Source organism: Lepisosteus oculatus, chromosome 7 (genome assembly GCF_040954835.1).
Source record: "Lepisosteus oculatus isolate fLepOcu1 chromosome 7, fLepOcu1.hap2, whole genome shotgun sequence".
In the NCBI taxonomy this organism is placed as follows: Eukaryota; Metazoa; Chordata; class Actinopteri; order Semionotiformes; family Lepisosteidae; genus Lepisosteus; species Lepisosteus oculatus.
In genome coordinates this window covers 12,020,066-12,041,955 of record NC_090702.1, presented here as the reverse complement: position 1 = coordinate 12,041,955, position 21,890 = coordinate 12,020,066, and the positions used below count along the sequence as shown (strand labels likewise).

General features: G+C 35.6%; 1 protein-coding gene across 5 annotated transcripts in view; it reads right to left on the bottom strand.

Annotated features, from left to right (window-relative positions):
* The window catches only part of cracr2aa (calcium release activated channel regulator 2Aa), a 61,884-nt gene that overhangs the window by 28,056 nt on the left and 11,938 nt on the right, over positions 1-21,890 (bottom strand). For all 5 annotated transcript variants that reach the window (XM_015353145.2, XM_015353147.2, XM_069192159.1 and 2 more), the window contains 6 exons: positions 20,528-20,857; positions 11,978-12,089; positions 11,367-11,553; positions 9,017-9,163; positions 2,265-2,355; positions 1,722-1,817 (listed from right to left, as the gene is read on the bottom strand). In XM_015353145.2, coding sequence (XP_015208631.1) covers positions 1,722-1,817; positions 2,265-2,355; positions 9,017-9,163; positions 11,367-11,553; positions 11,978-12,089; positions 20,528-20,722 — 828 coding nt within the window. In that variant the 5' untranslated portion in view covers positions 20,723-20,857. The remainder of the gene's footprint in view (positions 1-1,721; positions 1,818-2,264; positions 2,356-9,016; positions 9,164-11,366; positions 11,554-11,977; positions 12,090-20,527; positions 20,858-21,890) is intronic.

Sequence of the window (21,890 nt, the reverse complement as noted above, 5' to 3'; positions counted from 1 at the left end):
GTACGGTACTTTGGCAAGCACCCCAATTATACTGGTGTTTTCTATCAAATAATTAATTGTGCCTAAATGTCTGTAATGAGACACACTCCTTAAATATATAGAAGCATCAAAAACTATTTCCAGACTGCCTGGAATGGCTAACCTGTTTATCCAGTAGAAATTAAAGTGAATGCTGAAAATTAATTGAAAATGGAATAATATTAAATAAACAAAAATATACCTTTTAAGAGGCAATGCCTTTTCTGTAAGCTACACAAACCAAGGAAAGAAAAAGGCCAATTTTCAATTCTGATGTAGTTGGCTAACTTTGTTTATGTGTTAAAAATGGGAATAAGGACTTAAATCCTCATTCATCAAAGAAATGCAAAGAACACAATGTGACCTTGAGCTACCGACAGTTTGATTAGCCTGCCCTATCTAGGAGAGATTCTTTTTGTGAAGAAACCATGTTGTCAATGGGGAAGGATGCAGAGCTCATTAGCAATAAGAATAATTAAGAGGTGCCAAGGAGTTTTAAATTCTATACAAAAGAAGTGACTAATGGCTCTAACGCAGAATCAGGCTGGGAGTTCTTTATTAAAAAGGGATTATAATAAATTGAGTAACAGAATTCCACATTATTTTGATTAGCTTTAAAAGCCCTAGTGTGGATCTGTTTAAGAGGGTGAAAGCTAGAGATCATTAAAATCTATTAATTTGCATCACATGATTAGTGTTCTCTAGAAACAGGTGTTGCTATACATTCAGCTTAATGCATTAAATTTTCTTGTTATGCTACCAACATACAAAGAGATAAAAACACAACTTAATTGAAATGAAATTCAAACCAGAACAATGCAAATAGTATGGCACACAGAAATTACTAACAGGAAGTGGAATCTAAGAGTGGAAATGTTTTGACATATATAATTTCTCACAACATAACTAGTAACTGATAACTGATTTGTCTCTAACAATATTAGAATACTGGAATTGCCTCAATTAAACCTTCTATAACAGGTCATAATAGGTTAAAATATTTATAAATTTGGAGTTTTTAAATATAGTGATGTTACAGTATGTTCATTTTGATTCTCTACTCCTTTGCAATGTAGTTCTGAAAACAGAAAAACGCACATCTTTGGTAGTTATTATTGTTTCTTATGGCAGTAATGTCTTGTCAGTGTAGGATATTCATTTAAGCCCTAGAATGTATTTGGTTGCACTTCTTTGGACTGATGCTAAACAAGATCCTGCTGCTCTAGAATCAGAGATAAGAAACAAGATAAATTCCAGGGTTTAATGTCCTACACTGACAGGCTAAAGAAAATAAACCTTTAAAATCTTGTAGAGAGAAGGGAGCAAAGGGACTTGATAAAAGTACAGTATTCTCATTAAAAAATGAACTGGGGAAACTTTTTTTACCCTAAAGGACGTTGGAGTCTAGCACAAGCCAACCAGCACTGTTGTGCTGATATCCTGGTTTCTTTCAAGGAACAGCTAGATGAAATCCTTGGATAAATTAAGTTATAACTATGAAATAGGCTAGATGGGATGAATGGCCTCCTCTTGTTTGCAACGTTTCTTAAGCTCTCATGCAATCAGGGATAGAGCCCTGCACAGCCACACTCCTACTGTGAAATACAGCAGCAATATTAAAAAAGAACAATCACTGCCAGAGTGCCAGGCTGAACATTGAGGGTTTCCTTGTGCAGCTCTGGCAGTGGCTGTGCTGCCATTACCCTCTTCTGCTTCTGGATCAGCTGCTCCAGCTCGAGCTCCTTTCTTGACAGCTGCTGCTCCAGGTCCTGACTGTGGGAGAGAAAGCGCTCCGAATCCTGGTCAGTGACAGAGAACACATGCTGAGATAGCAGTCACCCGAAGATCAAAACCACGCTAAAGGGCATAGGCAAGAAATACATGGAATTAAAACGCTACTGTAGCTCTGTGAAGGTTGCCCCCCTACAGGGAGCACAAACGATGAAACCCACCTCATTCGTTAGTGCTACGTTTGTGCCGGTTTGTGCCGTTGAAAGTAGTGTTTATTATAATATGAAGAATGGAATTTCTTTAGGTACTATTATGTCATTAGGAACATATTTCAAAACCCAGACTTGCAGAGGAATAATACAAGCAAAAACAAAAACAAATAGGCAAATATCTGCACAGGGCCCCTCTGAAAACATAGACCCGGTACTGGATACAGTGGTTTGAAAATGGAAAGATGATGATTGCATCCTACTGTAGCTCTCAAAATGAAGCACAAAATCGGAAGCTTTTCTCACCTGCATAAGTATTCGCTCCTTTTCATTTTTAATCTGTTGTTCCATTTCTTCATAGAGGCGCTGGATCTCATCATCATGTGTTGCTGCCTTTCTATAAATTGTGGCAAAAAAAGTTTATAGAATTTTCCTTTTGATTTTTTTTTTCAAATCTGAAAAATGTGCAAGGAAACTAAAGGGGTAAATCCTATTAAGATGGGAAGAAAATATTATGTCCTAATATTCAATATCCATATTCTTCTAGATTAAAAAGTTAGAAGAAAACATTTTTTTAAAAATCATACACCCTTCATAATATACAATCTTCAAAACAAAGGTTTTCTCTCTTATGAAGAAAATTATTTATACTTTTAAGTACTGGAATAATATAATCAGAATAAAATCCAAATTATTCTTCAGGACAATTACACACATTTCTGCACACTGGAACCACTAGGTTAGGTATTTGTGGTTAGGCACTAGGATATTATCTGAGAAATTCAATAAAAAGTAAAATAATTAGCTTTTTTACATCCTAGGTACTTTGGCTTTTTCTTTAGAACCTGCTGAGTGTTAAATTAAATTGTCTTTATCATTATAACCTCACATTGTACAACGGTTACCATAGAAGACTCTGTATAATCTAGAAACAGCTTTAGAAGTTTGCTTTTTACAGAGATTAAACAGTTTAGAGCAGCGATGCATTCTTGACCACAAGTAAGCAGAGATGTGCAGAAAGTTGGTTTGCTTTTTAAGAATTCTTCTGCAAATCACAATACTGAACATAAAAAAGAAACATCATGTACTTTTAACAAATTCATAACAAGCTATCAAAAAATGACGAGCTGTTTGTAAAAGGTGCACTGAAATTTTATTGAACATTCATTATTAATTATTCATGCTGATTTCACTCTCCTCACGAACAGTACTGATCAAAGACAAGTCTACTGTGTACTGCAAGTCACAGGTGAGTAGGAGGTGTGGCCACTGTGGTAAAAAGTGCACATGATTTGCATCAGGTTCCAAACACCATCTTATTTCATATATTGTAGATCTAGATCTAGTGCATGTCTGTTTAGTGGTCTCCTGAGTTCTAGATTTCCAGTTTATCCTCCAAACGTTCAATGGGGCTTACTATAGCCAGTAGCATATTCAAGAAGCCTGTCAGAAACGATGAGCAACAAAAGGAATGTACTGTCCAGATGTAATGTTGCTTCATCAGGATGAGTCCACAGAACAACCTGGAAGTGAGGTACCCGGACCCGGACACAGATCAATACAGAGCTGTGCAGCCTGGTAGAGTAATATGGAGATGACATTATTTTATATTACCCTATACTCTATATAATATACAGAGTAGACTAACATTTGGACCTCCTATCAATCATAAATGTGTCCCATCATTGATGGACTGATATTCATTCTCATGTCTCATCTGGCTAAAAACTGCTGGCTGTGAACACCTCAGAGAGCAAACTGACTCACCTCAGACAGTTGACTGACTTAACCAGCCTCCAATTTACTGATGCCACATTTTCTGGCATTGTTTGGCAAATTATTGTTCACTTGATAAGCAGGGCATATTGTTTCCTGATTTATTTTTTATTTTGACCAATTTTGACATTCAACATATTTAATCTCATCACCTCTGCTCTCACTAATAGCATGACAACTTTTGACCAACTTAATTGAAGGACACCTGTGCAGAATATGCAGGACTTTGTTGGACAGTGAGCAAAAATGGAAAAATAAAATTGGTGCAGGCTGTCACCAGTTTTTCATGTTCAATTGCAGTTACTGTATAATAATGCATATACAGGGGGTTCCCCTTAACTTTACCCTGCTTAAAAATTCCCTGACTTTACATCCCAAAGACTTAAACTCCACCCTAAAACCGGCATCCAGAACAAAAAAAGTCATATGTCTAGTAAAATTATTGAAAAATATCCCTGTATTATATAGAAATCATTATACATTACAGTTTTATCTTATGCTGTAGGTGTTTGAGACGTTTATGCAATGCTTTTCTATACCCCGAATTTAAGTCCTTTGAAAGCAAAGCACCCTAACAAAAAAGTTGAGAAACATCAAAACGTGCAAGCAGATTACATTGCAAGATAAATTAAAATAATTTTACTCCATACAGTATTAGATATCCTTATTCATCATGTGTACTGTATTTAATGTAGTATTATACTCTCATACACATGAGCTTTCTCTAATTCATTGCTAATTTTCAAATACTAAGTGTTACTAAAACGTTTCAAACAAAGCTTAATTACATTTAAGTGCTGAACTTAATGTCTCAGTGCAGTAGCCACACAGAAAGCATGAATGTTCTGTTCATACACAGAAAATGTTAATACAGAGACTTACGTCATGTTCTTGTCCCTATTACTTTTCAAATACATTAATTCATATTGAGAACTATGTCACACTTAACGTCCTCTGGAATATTTACATCCTCCTGGTCCCCATTAAGCCCCATTTTTGATTTCTTATGGGAAATTCCCCCTTGAAGTTGATTTATGTAACCTCCCCGTTTTACGACCCCCATTAAGGACATTAAAAGGGGACCTCCTGTACTACATTTAGTTGTATTTAAAATGAAGGTATTAATAACAGCTAGTGTACAGTACTACGGTTATGTTAGTGATACACAGACAGAGCAAGATGGAAATTTGGAAGCATAAAGTGCTTTCAGGAACTTCACTGAAAACAAATGAATACCTACAGTATATTGTATCAATCAATCTACTACAAGATACTAGATAATTAGATAATTAAACAATTATGGTTTAAATATATTTTTAGTTACAATACCATATTTGTATCTCAAAACATGTTTTATCCATACCTTATTTGTTGTTAGTCAGAAGTTATAAAATGCCTAAACTGAAAACAGACTCAACACAGTATGTTACAAAGCTTCTGCATAGTATCTGTACACTGCAGTAACACAGGAAACCAGATGAATAGAATGTGAATAACCGTGGGCACTCCTTAGGAAATGTATGCACTTCAGTAGGATACTTCATTAGTCCACTGAGACAGCAGGTCAAAGTGACATGGGTTTTATTAGGTTCTTTTACAAATACAAATGAATTTTAGTCCTTGCACATTCCTATTTTACAAAAGAAGACCCAGTAACAAAATTCAGAGGGATGTTCGATTTAAAATAAAAAATATATACATTCGGTAGAAATAGTTTGTGACTTAGAGATACACTGAGGGTTTTATTTGCATCATATTGCTCGCAAAATATTTAACCACTGACATTTATTTGGGTTAGTACTTGCCTTTCTACATGGTCACTATGAGGCAACAAGGGGTACAACACTAGTTAGAAGTGTCCAAAAGGGTACAAAAACAGATAAAAGACAGTGGCAACTACTCACTGATTAAGAAAAATCATAAATGCAGAGCCAGCAAAACATTGCATATCAAAAGGAATCATCAGACCTTAGTATCTTACTTAGAGGTAAGTGCTATTGTTTAAAGAATAATGCACAATGAAGATGCACTACTCATTATTAGGACCACCTGCAGGCCATTACACCACAAACCATTACAAAACATTAACATCATGTATCAGTACAGCAATGTGAATGCCAGTGTGTACCTGTAAAAAGCATGAAGGTCAAAAACTAATACATGTACATTTTAAGACCTTGTTATGGTGGAGTCCATTATGAGTCATGGAAATTGACTGTATGCTGTAGCTGTTAATGTACTGTAGTAGACATGCTCATAAAACTGTGCACTTCAAATCTTCTACAGTATACAATATTGAAAAAAGCAGCACTAAATGTAAATACAGTATCTAAAACTATAAATTTGCACATGCTGCCAAACATGGTCATTTGGAATATTATTTTTTTTTTATTTTGTTAAGTGTTTGAAACTGCCTTTGTTTTCTTTGAAGTCATTTCTAGAACAGTTAATCAAAACTGTTTTATCGCTAATGACTCATGGACCAGAACAGGAGGGATAAGGAAACGTGAAACTGAGCAAATAATGACTTCTGAAAACTCAAGTGATAGCAGTTTTCTAAACTGAAAAGTGTAAATAGCAGTATTTTGTGTAGGAATAAAAAATGTATAATAGTTTAATATATAGTTTTAAAAACAATGTTGAGACCCATCTATGATTTCCACTGTGTCAAACCCAAGTAAGCATTGACTGGAAGAGCGCTGAACTGCAGATTGCCATCCAGCATTTCAAGATAAACTGGCCAAATCCAGCTCCATTTTTGGAAAATCCCAGTAACCACCAGCTGAAAACAGATGATATTTGGACTGCAGTACCTTTGACTCAACGGATTTGTTTTACTGACTGAGCTGCTCAGGAGTCCAGAAACTTATGCTTTAATATTACTTTGTGGTCCGTTGTTATTTAGACCAAATTCCTCTGATTTTCTGTGAATTAAAATCATTAATTTGTAGCGAATCTATCTATGAATGACAGAACAAACAATTCATTATTTTACTTTTTTTGAGTGATTATTAATGTGCCACTTATTGTTAAAGTAACATGTATTTTAAATGCACAAAAATAAGTTGCAGCTTTCAAAAATATAATTTTGTGCCATAGTCTTAGACTCAATACAATAAGTTTTAAAGATCGATTCCAAAATCAAGATAAATTTGATCTTCATCGTCCTTGAGTGCCTTCTAAGTAGAAAGCATATGCAGTAGGCATAAAGTTAATAAGCAAAGTGTGTATATAAGTTAGTCTAGTTGTAAGGTCATAAAAATAATCAACATTATAAGAAAACATTATCGAAGGTCTTTGGAGTGGGACTCACAAACTCCAATTAAGTTACAACACAACTAATCACAAAACTTGGTCAATTAAAAATACCCACAAAAACATAAAATAAAAATCTTAACTACAGTGAGAGGATTTGCATTACATGTTGCCACAAAATTAGATCAGGTGTCTGAACATACAGTATAGTGGGTTTAAAAAAAATCTAGAACAAATCCTTTTCCCCGTTTCCGACACTAATAGACTGATGCATAAAAGGCAGCATGTCAAATAAGTTTAGCAAATTTTAGATCGCCTCAAATCTTCCTGAAAGCAATCAAATATTTCAGTATAATAAGAATGTGTGTTAATTGATACATAAGAAAAGTAAACTACAAACTGAAAAAAAAATACAGAAAGATAGTGAAAAACTCCAGAAGCACATGTATTGGTTTTGAGTATGGTATTAGCAGAAGCTCTGATTTTATGACAAAAAAAACAGGAGGGGTCAACATTTTATTTTTGCACAGCATCCAGTATGAATGTGCAGTAATAATAATCCATACACTTCTATGGCACTTTTCTGGACACTTCATTCAGAGTGCTTTACAGGTAATGGGAACTCCCCTCCACCACCAATGTGTAGCATCCAAATGGATGTAAGCACCCAAAGTGCGCCAGTACACTCACCACACTGCAGCTACTGTATCAGTGGGGAGGGGGACAGAGTAATGAAATCAGTTCATAGGTGGGGATTATTAGGAAACCAAGATTAGTAAAGGCCAGGTGGAGAATTGGCCAAGACACCAGGGTTAACATCCACACTGTCATCCACAGACAGTCCGGACCTCGGTTTTATGTCTCATCTGAAGGACAATTCCTTTTATACAGTGCAGTCTCTCCATCACTGTACTGGGGCATTAGGACTTACAAAGACTGCAATGTGAGTGCTCCCTACAGGTCCCACTAACACCTCTTCCAGCAGCAACCTTAGCTTTCCCAGGAGGTCTTCCATCCAGGTACTGGCCAGACTCACACCTGCTTAGCTTCAGTGGGTTGCAGGGTGGTATATCTGCTGGGCATAATACTGCTATAAAACTATAATATATAATATATACTGTACTGTCACACAATTGTCTATAATACTACTGGCAGTAATTGTGTGTAGTAAATTACAGGTTTCTTATGTTCTGCTTTATACAGACTATCTAAAAGATACTCCCAAACATCCTGTTGGAGTTTTTCTTATGCCTTCTCCCCATCATTTCTTAAAGACATTTCCCTCCCCCCGCCCCAAAACACTAAGTTTCTCCAGAGGGGGATGCAACCATATTCCATCCAATATTTGAATTAAGATTTAGAAAAAAAGAAAATAATGTTCGCCTCATTCTCATAATGCTATGTGAAAATTAATGTATAATTAGAATGATGTTTGCGATTTATCATTCACTATGAAGGCGCTGTAGGCAATTGACATGATAGAACTTGAAAGTCGTATGACAAACTGGAATCTAAAGCAGCGCAAACAATAAGCTGCCACTGCTGAGAAGGTGTTAATCAGGTTTAACTCTTCTTCAGACTTGGCAAACAGTTTCCATCTAAAGTCAAATTCCTCTTTTGGAATGTTTACTTAGATCACAAGAACAAGAGTTGCCCTTGCTAGACATTGAATTATGATTCTCCACGACACACTGCAGCGGAAACCTGAATGGAAAATTGATTAAGACAAAATGATTCTGTAGTATTCTCGTCATTTCGTTTATAATGCATTTGGGAAACATAAGTTATATATTAGTAGCTTTATTAAAGTATAATAACTGTCCTTTGATCATAATTAAGACTACACCCATCTTATTTTATGAAAAACTTGAGCTTTAGCCAGATACTATGGATAAGTAGCTTTCAGTGACTGCGGCACAGAAGTGAAATTGAAAATGGGCATTCCAAAGTAAAAAAAAAAAGATATCTGCCACACAGAAAATCATCATTGCACATATCCATAAAAGAATAAGGCATAGCACACCAACCTCTTTAGTGCACTCTCCATCTCTCTTTTCTCTTGATTAGCCTCCTTTATCTGGAAGGTCACTCTAGATAAGAACTCCTCGAAATTGGACAGAAGATGGGGTTCATCTCTCCTTAGCTGAGTCCAAAGGTTCCTCACTTCACAAGGGCTAGGGGAAAAAAAAAATCTGTGAAGTTCAAGACCATGCAACCTTATAACTTGATCTTTCGATATTTTAATCAGTTTTCATCAGATATTTTTAATTACCACTTGAGTCACAAAATCTCAGCCTTCCCTATTATATGTTAAAATGGTAATGGGGATATTCACTATCTTTTTGGTGCCATGAAATACAGTATCTTAATATGGGTGACATTAAATGAAATTTAACATTTTAGAAAACACTCATCACAGATATAGTACATATTATTTAACATGCAGTTTGTAGCTGCGTGTCACCGAGTAGCATAGATAGCTGGAGGCTAAGGACAGGACCCCAAACATTCTGAAAACAAACTTGCTCCTATCAAGGAAGTTAAGAAATAGTACCTCTGAGGGTTTGGTGAAACAGAATACTGTATTACATTCAGCATCAGTAAAGGTTCTCAGTACTATCTGTGTTTTAAGAAGCGGAAGGGCAGCAAAGAAAAATAATACCAGTTATCCAAAAAGGAACAAACCATCCCCTTCATTTTGATTCTAAAAGATTTTAATAAACCATAACTACTAATGGTAATTATGTCAGAAGATGACATCCTTTGTACTGTAGGTACCAAGGTGTCCACGCAATCGATAGAAAACATTTAAATGTGCAATATATGATTTAACTTGCAGATATAAGCATTTCAGATACATCTCCTACATGTATTTCTATGAACTAGCCCTTAAGTTCAATGGGTTCTGGTAGTATGACCTCCACTGTAAAAGCAATATATGCTGTAATTAGTGTTATTTAACAGTTAATTAACAACTACTCAACAGAATTAGTGTTTAATTATACAGTACATAAAACAAAAAAAAAGCAAATCTTGTAATTATTTCTTCTCTTTGGTAAGAAATCCATTAGATTTGGCTTGAAAAACCAGACAAGGGCCTGGTATTTGTAAAGAAGGAATTAAGCGTCTGTATAATGAGGGTATTTGTTCTGTTGTTAGGGGAGTTTTTTTAAAGTGTATAACAAATGTAGTCAAATTACACATCCTGGCACTTTTTCCAACAATATACCAAATCTGACAACAAAATCTTCGATCCCCAGTTTTCTCAAAGGTCTAGAGCAAAATTTTTGAATAAGACCTCTGGATATAGTGGGATCTATCAATACTAGAAAAAAAATTCTAATCACCTTAGAATAAGGACGTACTGTACAAGGACAGAATAAATGGAGGCAATGCACATTAATCAGATTTGGCAGCTTTATTTTAAGTACCTGTATCTGACCCACAATGAACACATCTGCCTTTAATCGATAAAGTGCAGTAATCGATCTGAAACCTTCTTCAGCAGCTACTTACCTTTAACTGACATCAAGCACGAACAGATTTTTAAAGGTTAGTTTACTGTCACTGTCTATGGACATTACTTTCCCCTTGGTCTGCCCTACAACGGTGTGAGGTAGTGAATGCAAAGTTCTGACTTCTTAAAAGGCCGAAAAGACCTGAAGATCTTACCTTACATAGTAAAATGTACAGTATAGGGATCTGTAAAACAATCCAGGGCAGAAAGCGAACTCAGACAGAAGCAGTAAGAAAGGTTTCAGATAAGATATTCAATGCATGTCTTTTATGGATGCATAAAGAGTGCACTATGTGGTTTATGGATAAATTATACTGCTTTGAATCTGTTCTGTTCTCAGGGTTAATTTGTCTTTTTAATCTATTTGTCCATGACATGGGCTGGCATCCTATCCATGGTGAACCCTGCCTTGCGCCTGTTGCTTGCTGGGTTATGGCCCTGTGTCACACCCGAACCTGTGCTGGACACATTGGTTAGAAAATGGAAGGATGGTGTGGTGTCCTTCCTGCAAAGAAGGAGTGAGTGCATTTTGCAAAGGGCTACAAGACAAGTGGTTTGAAAGGCAACCGTTTAAAAGGCAGCAGTTTATGGTTTTTAATGCACACTGGCATTTTCAGGATACAAAATGTCAAAAACTACTATTCCATGCTGCATGCATGTATGTTGAAAAATTGAAAGGAATAAGCCTCTTCTGAGAGTGAACCACAAAAAGAGGTGACTCAAACTTGCCAAAAATTCTTTGAAAGACAACTGAAACATTGTTTTCTGGTCAGATGAAATGAAAATTGAGCTATTTGGACAATTCTACATGTTGATGATAATCATTAAATATTTTATTTGATTTCTTGATTTAAACTTACTCTTCAAAGATTCCACTGGCCCCTAGACTCTCCATAAGCACACAAAAATTGTGCTCCTCATCATCCTCGCCTCCTTCCAGTCTCTCCTCCCACTGGCTCTGGTAGAGACACTCTGGCTGGCCTTGACTTTGTGCTGGCTCCTGCACTGCTTCAGCGAGAGAGATCTTCTGCCCAAACAAGAACTCGCCTGAAAAGCATTGCAACATACATCTAAACTCTCCTGTGCAGAAAGCTACCCAACTGATCAACAAAATTTGATACAACATTGTGAAAAATAATCTAATGTTTCCAATGCTAGCAGTCTATTACACAAAAGGCATTTCTGACCAAAACATAATCCAATGATTAATGGTTCACAACATCCTAAAAACTAATATGCACTGTTTATTTACTGGTATCAATCATGGATACAGTACTATAAAAATAGAATCTCAGAATAGGTATTAAATTACCACAGATTTATTACAGTATAAAATACTAAGTCATAGATTTATCAATCTTCACTGAAAATCTTTCAGTTTTAAATACATTTTAGTGATTAGCCCTCTTTAGTTTTGCAATTAACATCTAAGCATAAAAAACAGGTTAACATTGTATATTTTTAAACGCACTAAATCCGGTGGTGAACTCTTCCAGGGTAAGGTAACCATTCCCATCTGCATCCAGAGTGTCAAACACATTCTCTAGCTCTTCCGGACTAAGGGGTAATTCACCATGAAGTCTCTAAAACACAAACCAACAGACACATCAGATTTGGACACTGGAATAAAAACAGATGGAGTGTAGAAGATGACATACTGATAAATACATTACACAGCACAAGTCTGACTTGAACAAGAAGAAAATGTTTGAGGACCTAGCACCCTTTAAAAACTTATTTTTTTTATAAGTTTATACATGAACAATATATAAGATACCTTCTGGGACAGAACTGGTAGCGTGGCATAGGGGAATCTGCAATACTTGTATTAACCACTCAAATTATAAGGAATCACAGAGTCGGGGCTAAGGCCAGACCAAGTCTTGTGTAATAAAATCACCATCATTCCTTATTTTTGATGCGTTACTTAATATGCTTTCCCCTTTTTTATAAACTGTAATTCCTTCTTCCTGAATCAGTGACTGAAGTTACTCCATCCACCTGAGAGCTCCCATCTCCTCCAAGAATGTGCTAACTTTTGGCTGATAAACTTTTCACCATACTGAATCTATTTCCTTAACACATGGGAAATACTCTAAAACTATTATTCTAAATGAAACTAATCACACTAGATTCCTCTAATTGTAAGAAGGTAGCAAGTTCAGAGAGAATGGAGATCCTTGTTTTGGACCACTTTCCCCAGAAATCATTGTGGACTGAAATGCTGCCCTCAGTCACCTTACCAGTTGCTAGAAGACGAAGTCTGAAAAACAGGGCTTCTAACTTTGTGATATCAGGACACTGAGCCATGGACCATCCAAGGAACTTTGGAACTGTGAAATGCAAGTTGATGATTTCTGGAAAAGTGTTTTTTAATGAAGAGACTCAGAGAGACTAGAAGAGTTGTATACAGTTTCAGAGTGAGAATGGATTTTTTGAGATCTCAGTTATTTGGTTTTGGAAACTGGTATTTGGCTGTGCACAGAGAGGAGTGCAGTGTTGCCTACCATAGCTCGTTCATTGAGAGACCCTTGAGATTTAGGTTAAAAAAAACATATAATTTTTTTCATATGCAAAATGGGTAGTAAACCATTTCAAAAACATTTCAGTGCTTGAATTTACCAGTCCCTACCAGTCCCTACTGTTTTGACTGGTAGGGACTGAAGAATAGGGCAGAAGCTCAGGTTATGTTTTCCATTATTGTAAAAAAAAACAGTACAATTTTTTTTCCTGATATTTTGAAAAATATCCAGTTACAGCATGCCCATGTATAGAGCTTCTCTAAGCTGTCCTCTGATGGCTTCAACAGACACATACAGCTCTGAGAGACAACTGCTCTGTTACATTCTTTAAATCCTGAACAATTCATCATCAAGAACACTGTTTTACACAAACTTCAATCCATATTGTGGACAATGTTCTTTATCTTTGTTGTTTATTCCTTCATTTATGCTGTACTATATTTTTGTGGATTCTGGAACATTTCCAATTCTATAGGTGTCCCGTAGACATGCTGTAGTATATCGAGACTAAACTATAATTTGACTGAAAACTTTTCAAAGGTAATTTACTGTCAAAGTGAATGGTTATGTATAGAATCATAACCTCTAAATCTTTAATGGTTTGTAAAAATGTCTAAAAAACAACCCTTTGAATTAGTCTATCAAACATCATAAAAAGGCTGAAGTACTATAAAAGAAAATAACTTATCTTATTCCCAAAAATGGAAATTAAAAAAATACTTTAATATATTTCTCAAACCATACAGTATATTGAACAGGCTATGCAGTCACAAACACATCAGTACATCAACTACCCTGTTGACATGGCAACAAAGTATTTCCTCTTTCAAGATAACATATTCAGTACACCCACTATTAAACAATTCAAATAGCATACTTTAGTTACTAAAGACTTATGGTTGTTCCATGTATGCATGTTACATTGTAAAAATAGTTTTTGACCTGTTACACTTCACTTTCATTTAAAATAAAAATACTATCAGGCCTATACTGCTTGAATACAAAAACAACACTTTTCTAACAGACTTCCTGTTGGTTTCTGAAAGCACTAGCTTAAAACATTAGGAAATTATAATTTGTAGTGTTCTCCATTACCAAATGAGCTTAAGTCTCATTTAAGCAATGTAACCAATCATTTGCTTCAGTTTCACTATAATCAGCCTTCCTTCACTAGACCTAGGAGATTCTGCCAGCACCCAAGAACATAAGCATGAAGGTTCTTCATCAGCTTTTCTCATTTTTCCAACTACTGGCTCTGTCAGGAAACATGAAGCAGGATTACATTTCTTTTTCAATAACTTATTTCTTTTTCATGACTTAGCTAGAAATCCTAAAATGGTGAAATGTTAGGGATGGAACAGGACAATGTTGTTCATAAATTGATAAAAACAAAACTAGGTACAGTACACTGCAAGGCTTCAAGAAATCTCCTACACAGACAAGCCAAACCAACAATCTCTTTAGACTGGAAAAGAAAAGTCTACTAGGGAACTTGATTCAAGAACTTAAAATTCCAAAAGGTTCAAAGAAATGAATCTAACTGACATCATAAGGACCAACAGTAAAATATAAACCATAGGACCCAAATAGAAGCCAAGGAGTCGCTTCTGTGCACATACTGTAGGGCTGTTGGAGTGTAGAAGAACCTATTTGGCCATATTGTGGAATCAACATACCTGAAATCTTTCAAGAAAATGCAGAGATTCTCTTATACATTAGATATGGGCAACCAAACAGGATGGAAGGACTGGATTATAGTTTCACATCTGTAGCTTTTTTCCTGTTTTTTATATGTATAGAGAAAATGAAAAGAAAAAGAACGCACTCATTTATCATGTGATAACATAAGCCACAAAAGAAAAAGGACTTCTTTTTACAAACTGTTGAACACTTTTCTTCTCCTCCTGATTAAAACAAGTCAACATATTAACTGTGGAATAATGTCTCAGACATGCATGACTGAAAGCATAAGTGTTTTGTTAAATCATTATTCTTATCAGGTATGAGAGCTAATTCAGAGATTAATTAACTTGATCTGTGTAATAATTCAAAAATAACATTATCAATATAAACTTAAGAATTAGTTTAAAAAGTCTGCACTGAAAAGTTTGAAAAAAAAGCACTTAAGTATTATAGCAAAGTCCAAAAGAACCAAATCATTATGAATTGTGTTCTCCCCCTGCTTTCCAATTGTTGTGCCCATTTTGTGTTAATGTATACATACTTTACATGTTTATGAAATGCCCCCATGCCTTACGATAGTAAATTGTTCTACACAGAAACAGCCCTAACCTCCAGACCGGCATTATGAAACATAAGAGATTTACTTAAAACAGCAGAATAATTTCATGTTTAAGCAAAAAGAACCAGTGTTGTTTAATGTGATAGTGACAGTTTTAGGGTGGTGCGGTGGCTCTGTGGCTAAGGATCTGCGCATGTGGCTGGAAGGTTGCCGGTTCGTATCCCACGGCTGGCAGAGGAATCCTACTCCCTGCGCTCTGACCCCAAGCTTCTCTCCCTGTCTGTGTGTTTAATGGAGAGCAAGTTGAGGTATGAGAAAAGACAAATTCCTAATACAAGAAATTGTAGATGGCCAATAAAGTGATCTTATACTTTTACTGGAGTGTGGCGAGGCATTCCGTATTGCTCCTTGTCTGTATGTCTGTTTTGTCTTGTGGCCTTTTTTTTTCCAGTTTGTTTTTATAAGTATTTCATTGCACAAAAGCTCTTATAAAAGTTCTAAATGTCATTCATATCGTGATGGAAGACTATCATATGGGAATTTATCTTTTTACTTTGGTTACTTTAAACCCAACCCTATTCATTTGAAAAATAATTTTAAGTATTCTAACCATGCTAAGGTAGCCATACTTAAAGCAAGTGGAGGAGTCCACAATTATAAGTGCATATTCATAAACAACAGATAAGACAGTACATTATTGAGTAACCTCTTTTATATGAATGAGTAACACATCAAAGGCCCATTCATTTAGTTTCTGAATGCTCTAGTATATTAATAATTTGTACAAAATATGAAAGAAGGAGAAGGCCCACAGGAGATATTCAAACAATAGAAGAGAGCAGAAGGCAACAGAGGAAATGAAAAGAATTAAGTACTTTCTAGGAGTCATACTACAGCCAACACTGTTTCTCGGCAAAAAAAGTATTATTTGCATCCCAGTCATATTCACCCAGTCTTTTATGAGGTGATAACTGGTTCTGCTGTATTTTTACTTATTGCACATCAGAAACACAGCTTTCCTTTTTAGCCTTAGACCCTATGGGTTTGCACAAACCCATATCACCCATCATTTCCTATATCAATAAGTCGTTATGTACCAGTCTTTCTTACGTACATTACTCTGAAAGTCAAGGTCAAAATGTATACTTTATTTGGGTATCAGCAGTATTAAAGAAATATTGTACATCTCACAAAAGGTGAAATCTTTTAATATCTTAAGGGTTACTTTACATAAATACAGTACCCTTACAGTTTTCACATCTTTTTTGCTTTGAAGCTTGCAGTCATGACACTTTGAAGTAGCAATTCATTATATTCACAACCTGCTCCACACATTCATCCATTATTTTACCTCTTCATCCAATAAAGGGTTTTGGAGCAGCCAGAAGTACTCTCTAGGGAGAATTCTAGATCTGTAAAGATAGCTGTGGCAACTAAAACCCATAACCTAGAGCATCTGAGCATAGGCAGGTCATCTGCAGAACCAACCAATGACACTCTAACCCATGCCTGCCCACCTCTGTCCAGCAGCTTTTGTAGGTCTCTTTAAATCTCCAGCTTCATATAGAGAAGGTAAGGCTTCAGCTTGTCCAATTAAGACAATAATGAGTTCAATTAGTAATTTAAAGCTCAAGTAGAAAGAAAACAAGACCCCCTGGCTCTTCAGGACTGGAATCATGCACCCTTACTCCAGCCTCAACTCTAATACTAGCCTCTTTTACTGACCGCTTGTAAGCGGGCCACTGGGTGTCACTAATAACTTTTTGTGATCTTGCAGCTTCAAAGCACAGGGAAAGTAGGTGGCATCCATCCTACACAGTTCTCTGGTCTTCGTGTTGGTTAAAAAATGAATATTCACAAAACACATCCAGTATCTAGAAATCTAGTATTCATTTTCTACCAATACAGTATGTGGCACAGGAACTCTAATGACAGCTGAACTGCCACTAGATGCAGCCATTTCCTCTAAATGTTGTATATGGATTCGCTGGAAGTGTTTAATAAAGGCAGAAATATGCACGTAGTCCTTGCCTAGTATACTATTCTGTATCCTGCACAGTTTTGTGGAGCACATTTTGGCAGTTAGTTTACTGACTAATTCAAAATAAGTTATACAAAACATGTTTGTTACCTTGTCAGCAGTGATTTTTAAAGTGTATTGAACATTGACTTGGCACTGTAGTTTGTAAATAATTTAAGAATGAGGCTCTGTCTCTCCTACCAGTTTTCTTCCAAGCTGTCAATCCCCAGAGTTTGCCATTCCCAAGGCATGGAGAAAGTTAGCTCTGTGTCAAGCTCTGTGGCTGCTCGTGTCTGGTCATGTACCCTACAGTCACTAGGTTCATTTTCCTTCTCTGGTCTGAAGCCTACTGCCTCCATGATTGTAGCACTCAAACTCCATATAGAGTCAATTAGAGGACAGAGTAGAAGAACTAAATTTTTTCAAATGACTGGTAGCATTCACAGACAAAAGTCAATAATTCTGCAAGCACACACTGAAATGGCCTCATGCTGTTATTGCTTCTTCTTGTTTATTATACAGCAAAATTAGTTCTTTTTGCTGTGTACTAATGAAATTAAATGCTTAACATGTATGTACAGTAACAATATAATCTGTTGTGTTCAATCCCCCCCATTTCAGATGAGCATTTAGTACTGGGATACATGGCTGAAGGTCTTTATAAAGTAAGTGCTCAAGTGTTCCATGTTGAAATACCTATGAAAACATCAAAGAGCTGTGAATGTACAACTTTGGAATTTACGTTGTGTTTTTGCCTCTTGAATTACAAGGCATAAACCAAAATGAAGACTAGAGAGTTGTCTATGATGTAAAAATAAGCCATTGTTAATATAAGAGTTGATAAAATTAGAAACATTGTAGAGAAATTAGGTATTGCAAAACCTACATTATGGATTATCTTGAAAAAGACTAATTGAGGAGTAAGCAAGTGGTAAAGACTAGGTCATCCAGGGAAAACGATAGCAGTTGATGACATAAAAATCAATAGAAAATAACAGAAAAGAGACAATTTCCAGTGCGCAAGGGTGAAAGCATCTATAATTCATAGAGAGCAAAATAACAGATTTATGAGATCTATATTGCAAGATGCAGACTCTGATTAGCACTAAAAACAGAAAGGCTAGATGAGAACAAGTACAAAGATGAGCCGCAACAGTTCTAAAAAAAGTTTTATGAACAGACAAAACAAACATAAACCTGTGTTCTATGAGTCGGCTTACACATGTAAACACCCTGCTATAGTAATTACAAATATGATTATTTCTGCATGCCTAGTGCTACTAATAAAATTGTGCTCCCATGGAGGCAAAATAGGAAAAATGAACTGGAAAAACATGGGAACAAATTCATCCTCAGTTCCCTCTAGGTGATCATAAAAGGTGACCTGGATGAAAGCCGATTTAAATATTACCTAGAACTGAGAAAATATCATAACTGAACAGATTAAACAATCGTCCATCAACCATCAGTCAACAGAAAAGAAGCATTAACAAAGGGGACTCTGAAGTTTTCTTTAATAAAATCTTCCACTTGAAGTACACGATTCAAGAGTGACATGACAGGACTTCAGTGGGTGTGGACAGAATGTAAATTTCATTCCCATGTCTCTCTTCAGCAAATTAATCCTACAGGTGAATTCACAGTTGTCTTTGTCTCTTCCCAATCAAGGTCTTGAGGTTGCACTAAACTGGTAAAGTCTTATTTGATAGGGATATTTCTCCGAATACAACAAAACTACAGTATATTCTAGTCCTTGATAGCAACAGCCCAGCATGTTATTTGAGTCACATTAAATTATATCAGTACAAGACCTCAGGAAGAGGGCCATTTTTGTTAAATTAAGGCTTAATTGGACTAATTTAACTGTTGTGCACATCTGACAAAGTGCTGATGACTTAGATTCCCAAAGGCTAATATACATTTGCAGAGTTTGAGAGTTCTACTTTTAGTGAGGTTTTTCTGTGGTCTTCATAATCTGTGACAGTAGTAATAGCTGGTCAGTGTGATGCCGTATTCAGAGCTTCAAAGTCTGTTTTTTTGTTTCAGTGAAAATCGATAAGGTGAGAAGGCTGTAAATACTGATCTAGTTATTCTAGGGGCATAAATCAGGAATGTTACATTTATACAAATCCCAAAAATCCACAAAAAGCAACAAGGGTCTTTCTTGTACTTTCCTAGTAGTATGCAAACTGAGGATTAAATTGTGCACTGTGTGGTGACTGTGTTGAATCTGCTGGTGTCTCAGAGAAGGGCACCAAATGTATAAGATGACAGTAATTGTTAATTTAACTAAATAAAATATTTGAAAACCCTTCAAGTGCTACAGTATTATTTTTAGACTGTGCAGTCTACTTGGAAAATGAGCAAATCATTTGGATTTGCTATATAAATAAATAATAAATATTTAAATAAAATCATAAATAGATAAATTATTTTGCTGAATAAATATTTATATTTACAGTAACAGCTCACCATGTCTTTGTACCGTAGATAGAGCACAGCACAAGAACCCTTTTTAATATGCTCTGAAGAAATTATTGTATGTGCTTCTAAAATTATAATATATAAAATCACTTTCAAAAAATGTGCAAAGAGTAAAGATAAATATCAGAATTGCTTCCCTGTCTTGTCAATTGGGCACAGGAACAAGTACAATTTATGTTAAAAACATCTCATTTTTAGAAAGTGAGAAAAGTAAGCATTCAATTACATGTTCAAGATATGCAGAACATTAGACTAAATTTCCCAATTTCAAGATTATAATTACAGCAAGTACAGAAGCAAGTGTGTATTGACGTGAACATTGTTCAGTTCAGTAAAGCTTCCAATATTTTTCTTTTATTTTCCAGCTCCATATATTTCAGAGGGTGCAAGAATGGCTACTCAAAACACGCACTGTAATTAAAATCCCATTTCCAAATTTTTGATGAAACTGATCAAGCTGCTGATGGTGCCAGTATTCCTTTTCAAGTCCATGAACTGACGTAGAACAGACAATACGTACCTTAAGTTCTATTAAACAACAGATAAAGTAAGTTCTATTAAAAAAATAACAGAAGTAAGAATTCTGGCAAGTACCAGTTCAATTTACAATCTAACAGAACAGATTACTTTACTTTAACAGATCACTTTAAATTCCGTCCAAAGTTAACAGAAGTGCAAATCACTTATTGCACTTTTGAAAAAGTTTGGAAATAACTTGCTTTCTTAAAAATATTTTTTTCTGCTCCACTGTACCTGCATGTCTCTGCGAGTGATGAAGCCTTTATCTTCAATATCGCAGATCTGGAAGAACTCGTGTCCCTTCTCGAACATGGCGAGCTGTCCAGTCTCTAGGTTGCCAATACCAGTCCATTCTCTGGACAAGTCTTTCTCTTTTGTACGGGTGCTCCTGGCAACCTTGTTGGCACATGTGCTTGTAAAAGCTGCCATGCTACTTTATTATTTTCAAGGGGTCAAAATCTGGTGGAAAAAAACCCTGAGGGTCCAAGCAAAAGCACATCAGAGCCTCCCGATGATGGTGCTCGTCATCTCTTAGCAACCGCCTCTTTAATTAGCCAACAAAGCCTAGGAGAAGAAAAAAAAAAACAAAAAGAGCTTTTTAAAAATCCTTTCTATGGACATGACTATGTAATACCTGTGCAAAAAGAAATTGAAGACTGAACTCATGACACAGAGAGGAAACATAAAATAAGAACAGAAAATGGAACATGAAACCCTACTGCTTCTATACTGCACGTTGTATTTTAGAAGTGTTCACACCTGCACCATGCTTCAGAATCCCTTCTCAAATCGACTACACGGTGAACAAAAGACACACTGGTTGCGCCTTTTAATATCACCATGCACACGCGCGTATGCAGAGAAAATGAGAGGGAGCAAAGAAGTACAGTAGTCTTGTTTGAATGAATACCGAATCAACTGCATGAAATGATAAAATAAAATAAAAAACACGACAGAGTAATGCGCTGTATTAGATTGAGCTTTGCCGTTAATTTGGGCCATCACAACAAGTTACAAATGCGAAATAAATCAGATTTGATTTTAAGGATATCTGACAAAACATACAGTTACAGCAGGGAGAAAAATAAATCCAATTGATATTTTTACCTGATTTTAAAAGACACAAAAGTACCCAGTAATAGGCAGAGTATCTTATAGTTACTTTTATTTAAAACTTGTAATATTACATAGTTGCTATGCATGCGAGTTTGTATTAGATCATGTGCAAAACATAAAACATGCAGTTCAAGCTATTAAAGAAATTGAATCTACATTGCCATGATATTTCATTTATGACTTTGTGTCAAACATACAATATGTACAACATAGCCTTTAAATGTTGTGGAGCTTCCAATACTGCTTTTTTAAAATTAAAATAATTTCCTGAAAAGGAATTCATAATCGGTAATATGTCAGAGATGCAGACCTTCAGTATAACTTACAAAATGTGTCAGCACATTATCTGATATCATACTATCAGATATTAAATATTGCTTTTGCTTTCCCCTATAACTAAACCTTAAAACTAAATTCAGTCTTATCGTTTGTAGAGTACTGCATCTCAATTATTTTACATATTTGAAAACAATGCACAATA